The sequence below is a fragment of the Argopecten irradians genome, chromosome 3 (genome assembly GCF_041381155.1).
Source record: "Argopecten irradians isolate NY chromosome 3, Ai_NY, whole genome shotgun sequence".
Lineage (NCBI taxonomy): Eukaryota > Metazoa > Mollusca > Bivalvia > Pectinida > Pectinidae > Argopecten > Argopecten irradians.
This window is the reverse complement of record NC_091136.1, coordinates 31,153,862-31,159,560: the sequence shown is the minus strand read 5'-3', so window position 1 is coordinate 31,159,560 and position 5,699 is coordinate 31,153,862. Positions and strand designations below refer to the sequence as shown.

The window sequence follows — 5,699 nt, the reverse complement described above, 5'->3', positions numbered from 1 at the left end:
GTTAATGATTATAATAAACACTAAATAATTTACAGAAGGCTGTATCAGGAGCTACTTTCATTTTTACACATTTCATTGTACAAAACAAACAAGAATTCCGAAACGGTCCCTTATTGAACACCGGATATCGTTGCAGCAGAATCTTCCAGAATAGCGATTACTTCCGACCGAGGCGGTCCAGACTGTTCTAGAAAATTTCTGTTTACGCTGTCAAAAATAGGTACATTCCGACTTCCGCAAATAGTTCCAGAAGAAATATTCTATTATTTGGTCTAATATACCTTTTTCAAAGCTAATATACAAAATGCATATGTATCTTTATATTAAACAAATTAATCACCGATCAAATATTGTGGAAATATCGTAAATCCGTTTATGATAAAAAGTTTTCTCGATATTTCGGGAAATTGTGTAGTGATATATAATTGTACAGCGTGCTTCCCATCTGACAAGGATAGCAGCCGGCACGCCGAAAGGATCAGGCAGAAACTAACACCGAAAAACACCATATAAATAGGAACAAAGGTGAGAAAATATGTTTCAATTGTAAGAATGGATTATTGAGTATAAAAAGGGAAAATCGTAGACTTTTTTCCGATCGTTTTATCATAATTTCGACGATTTTTCTTTTATTTTCTCTGATGAATATAAAGCACGTGGGTACGTACAGTAGGCCTACATGCTGCAACGTGAACAAGCAAGTATGACCATAGTGTTAAAACATTTAATAAGGAAATTGATTCATGTAGTTTGATCGAAATGAATTATTATATAAATTACGTATAACACTTTTTCAGTAATCGATAAATAAATGTTAATGTTTGACCCACCAGTAAAGTTTACGCCTAGAAAAGCATGGTTTTATTAAATCGGTCTCGTGCCGGTGATCCAAACATTTATTTTGCATTCTGCACTTTTCGATTCCATTTTAATGGATTTACTAGAATTATATTTATGCTTTCGCTTTCATTATCATTCAACAGTTAAATACTTCATTGTCTTGTGAAAAATTCAGTGACCAACATGAAATTCATAGGAGACCGTCCTTAAATGAACTTGGCTGTTAATAGTATGTTAATATAATCATTGTAATCAACCAAAGTTTAATTCTGTTAAATTATGTATGATTTCAGATGCCAGAAAACCAAGCTATGGAGGACGGCGATGTAGAAACCTTCGCTTTCCAAGCAGAGATTGCTCAGTTGATGAGCTTGATCATCAACACTTTCTACTCCAACAAAGAAATCTTTCTTCGTGAATTGATTTCCAACTGCTCCGACGCTCTTGACAAAATCCGATATGAAAGTCTTACTGACCCGTCAAAGCTGGATTCTGGCAAAGACCTTGAAATTAAGATTGTCCCAAACAAAGATGACAACACACTGACCATCATGGACACTGGAATTGGAATGACCAAAGCTGATCTAGTAAACAACCTTGGAACCATTGCACGATCTGGAACCAAGGCATTTATGGAGGCTCTTCAGGCTGGTGCAGATATTTCCATGATTGGACAGTTTGGTGTAGGTTTCTATTCTGCTTACCTAGTTGCCGACAAAGTTGTCGTCGAAACCAAGAACAATGATGATGAACATTACATCTGGGAATCGTCTGCTGGAGGTTCTTTCACTGTTCGAAGCGGTGACGGTTCATTCAACAGAGGTACAAAAATCACTTTACATATGAAGGAAGACCAAGCAGAATACCTTGAAGAAAAGAAGGTAAAAGAAATTGTCAAAAAACACAGTCAGTTTATTGGCTATCCAATCAAACTCCAAGTGGAGAAGGAGAGGGATGTTGAAGTCTCGGATGATGAGGAGGAGGAAGAGAAGAAAGAGGAGGACAAAGATGCCGAAAAGAACGAAGATGAGAAGCCAAAGGTCGAAGACTTGGATGATGAGGATGACGATGATGATGACAAATCAAAAGACAAGAAAAAGAAGAAAATCAAGGAAAAATACATGGAGGATGAGGAATTGAACAAAACAAAACCAATCTGGACCAGAAACCCCGATGACATCACACAGGAGGAGTACGGAGAGTTTTACAAGAGTCTGACAAATGACTGGGAGGATCATTTGGCTGTCAAGGTATATAAGTTAACATAGCTATTAAACATTACTTTACTTGGCCTTCGGATGGGTTATTGAAAGAACAAGATTCTCGTGAAATTTGAATGGATATTGAACTGTTTAAAACAAATGTTGGAAGTTATATATATATAAATAAAGATGGCGACAACAATAACTTTTATAATTTTAAGTTTAAAACCATTATATCTTGTCGCACTTGTTTAAAATCCTAATTGATCAATCTTTTATGGAATTTGTAGTTGAGATGACTTTTACTAATTATGACTTGTTTATTTTGACAGCATTTCTCTGTGGAAGGTCAGCTTGAATTCCGTGCATTGCTGTTTGTACCAAGGAGAGCACCATTTGACCTGTTTGAGAACAAGAAAAAGAAGAACAACATCAAGTTGTATGTGAGGAGAGTGTTTATCATGGACAATTGTGATGAAGTGATTCCAGAATACTTGAACTTCGTCAGGGGTGTTGTTGACTCAGAAGATCTACCATTGAACATCTCCAGAGAGATGCTCCAACAAAGCAAAATCCTTAAAGTCATCAGAAAGAACCTGGTAAAGAAATGCATGGAGCTGTTTGATGACATTGCTGAGGACAAAGAGAACTACAAGAAGTTTTATGAACAGTTTGCAAAGAACCTGAAGGTAAGTTTAAGATAGTGCCAGATGAATATTTATTTAATGTTCAAGGATTATCTCAAATCTGATCAAGCTGTATCATGAAATTAAGACAATTTTTCTAATAATTTTTGGCGGTGAAAATTGTTTCTGCTTTTTGTTATATTATTTTGAACATTTGCTTTTCAGCTTGGAATTCATGAAGACACAACCAACAGAAAAAAGATCGCAGACTTCCTCCGATACCATACATCACAGTCTGGAGATGAAATGACATCATTTAAGGAATATGTCTCCAGAATGAAGGAAAACCAGAAGAGCATCTACTACATTACCGGTAATTCATAATTTCCTTTATAATGAACTTTTAATATCATGTGTACAAAGATAAAGAAGAAGGAAAAATCAAAATCTGAACTATGACGATATGATAAAATTAAGCATGAAAAGTTAAAATATCACTTCATTTACTTGGCTACCATTGAGGTGTCTTTACTGCAGTGGGCGGGCATTGCATTTGTATATAAATTGTACAATGGGCTGTATGGTTTTGTTTTATCCTGTAGGTGAGAGCCGAGAAGTTGTTCAAAGCTCAGCATTCGTAGAAAATGTAAAGAAAAGGGGCATTGAGGTTATCTACATGGTGGACCCCATTGATGAATACGCAGTACAGCAATTGAAGGAATATGACGGAAAGACCCTTGTGTCTGTGACAAAAGAAGGACTTGAACTACCAGAAGATGAAGAAGAGAAAAAGAGGTTTGAAGAAGCTACAGCAGCATATGAGGGACTATGTAAAGTCATCAAAGAAATCCTTGACAAGAAAGTTGAAAAGGTTTGTTTTTTACTAGCAAAACAGTTATGAGGATTAGTGGAAGGGAGATAATCCAAATATTTTAATGTTGTCCTCAATGTTACTAATAAGTATTACTTAGAACAAGTAAATAATAAATTTGTTAAAAAGGTTTCTATCAGGAAAAATGGCAAAATTGTACAAGAATCAGTCAAAGGGAGATAATCCAAAAACTTCAATGTTGTCCAGAATACAAGTAAATAATTAAATTTGTCACACTGCTGTTATATTAATTTCTTCAAAAAATTCTATCAAAAATGTGACACGAACCAAAGTAAGTTGAGTAAATTTCATATTATTACATAAACAAATTTACAATAAAAAAAAAATTCTTCAGGTAACTGTATCCAACCGCCTTGTCACATCACCCTGCTGTATTGTAACAAGTCAGTATGGTTGGTCCGCTAACATGGAAAGGATCATGAAAGCACAAGCTTTAAGGGACTCTTCCACAATGGGCTATATGGCAGCCAAAAAACATCTTGAAATTAATCCAGATCATGCCATCATCAAATCTCTGAAGGAAAAGGCAACCGCAGACAAAAATGATAAATCTGTAAAGGACCTGGTATTACTCTTATTTGAAACCTCGATGCTTGCCTCTGGATTTTCATTGGAGGAGCCTGGAACACATGCAAACAGAATCCACAGAATGATCAAACTTGGACTTGGTAAGTCTCGACTTACACTTTTACAAAAACTGAGATTTATTACAAAAAAAGATATCTTGAAATACATTTATTATGCTGATACAGAGATGGCAAATTTCTATGCAACTGCCATGGGGCCATCCTGTTAATCAATTATACTATATGATCATGTGTAATTATGTCTTGCATACCGATAAGGCTTTCAGCATATTTTCATTTTATCTTATAGACAATATTGATGAGATTTTGTGCTATTAAATTTAACATGTAACTTTGTACTTTTTGCAGGAATTGATGATGATGATGCTGGAGCAGACAACACAGAGGAGAGTACAGAAGAGATGCCCCCACTGGAAGGAGATGAGGACGATGCTTCACGAATGGAAGAAGTAGATTAAATACTAAAAAGTTCAAAATCTGTAGCAATGGACCATATTTACAATGTTATGCGAGATAAATACCTTTTTGACATTTTGGTAATGCACGTTTGGCATTTCTTCTCGTTGGACATTCCATCGTGACACTATTACCGATTGTGATTCTACTTGTATTGTGAGAACATGACTCCTTTTGAAGGGAAGACAAACCATATGAACAACATTGTCATCAAACATCTTGAAGCTCTTGGCTTAGTTCATTATCTGTAATAGTTGCAACAATAATTTATCATTAACCATATTTCAGTTCCAATCATGACCATCATTTCCTCATTTTCACCTGTGATTTTTTTACTTGTCGGCTGTTTTGTGTTGAAATACCATTAAAAAGAACAAAAAAATTGAAAGATATATTTTGAAGTTTGTGTAATTTTTTGGCAGAATACTTTCTAAAAACAAGACCGCTTAACTTTGCAGCTCTGAACATAAAACATAGAAGTATTTTTGGTCTAAATCTAAGGAATATTTAAATATGCTCTACCGTTGACAAATAGTATTTTTCTCTATCAAAAACAGGAGCAGAAAAATTAGTACCTTTATTCAGTTACAAAAGTAACTAACTTAACACCATTTTCACCATTGAAAAGTTTGAGCTTCTAATAATTAATTGCATTCCGAAAAATTCTGTGGCACTGTCCTATAATGGAATCAAATACTGGTAGCGCATGCACCAAAAGCTACTAAATAGATTATTTTATTTGTATTAATTAGATAGAGGTTGCACAACAAGGTGAATATGGAATTTATTCCACACGATTGAGTTATTTTTTAAAAGACGGCTTTAGCGAGTGTCTTTTGAAACTTTTTAAAAAATAACTTACGAGTGTGGAATAAATTACATCTCGAACAGACTTGTTTCTACCACAATTATATTTGCTTTCCGATAGAAATACGACGAGGATAAGATAACGTGTTTGCCGATATATGAAAATAAGATATGATATTTTATCGGCAGAAAGACACTATTTATTATATATAAAAAGTCATTTTAATAATGAATTCATTAATATAAAAATCTTCTAATACATGGATACGATAACTTGAGCCCCGCCTCC

At 34.6% G+C, this 5,699-nt stretch overlaps 1 protein-coding gene across 1 annotated transcript; it reads left to right on the top strand.

Moving 5' to 3' along the window:
- The first annotated feature begins 366 nt into the window (after positions 1 to 366).
- LOC138318190 (heat shock protein HSP 90-beta-like) lies at positions 367 to 4,995 on the top strand. Its single transcript, XM_069260367.1, has 7 exons — positions 367 to 525; positions 1,134 to 2,090; positions 2,375 to 2,731; positions 2,894 to 3,041; positions 3,271 to 3,539; positions 3,895 to 4,228; positions 4,496 to 4,995. The coding sequence occupies exons 2-7, from the start codon at positions 1,134 to 1,136 to the stop codon at positions 4,603 to 4,605; spliced, it is 2,175 nt and encodes a 724-aa protein (XP_069116468.1). The 5' UTR covers positions 367 to 525; the 3' UTR covers positions 4,606 to 4,995.
- The last annotated feature ends 704 nt before the right edge of the window (positions 4,996 to 5,699 follow it).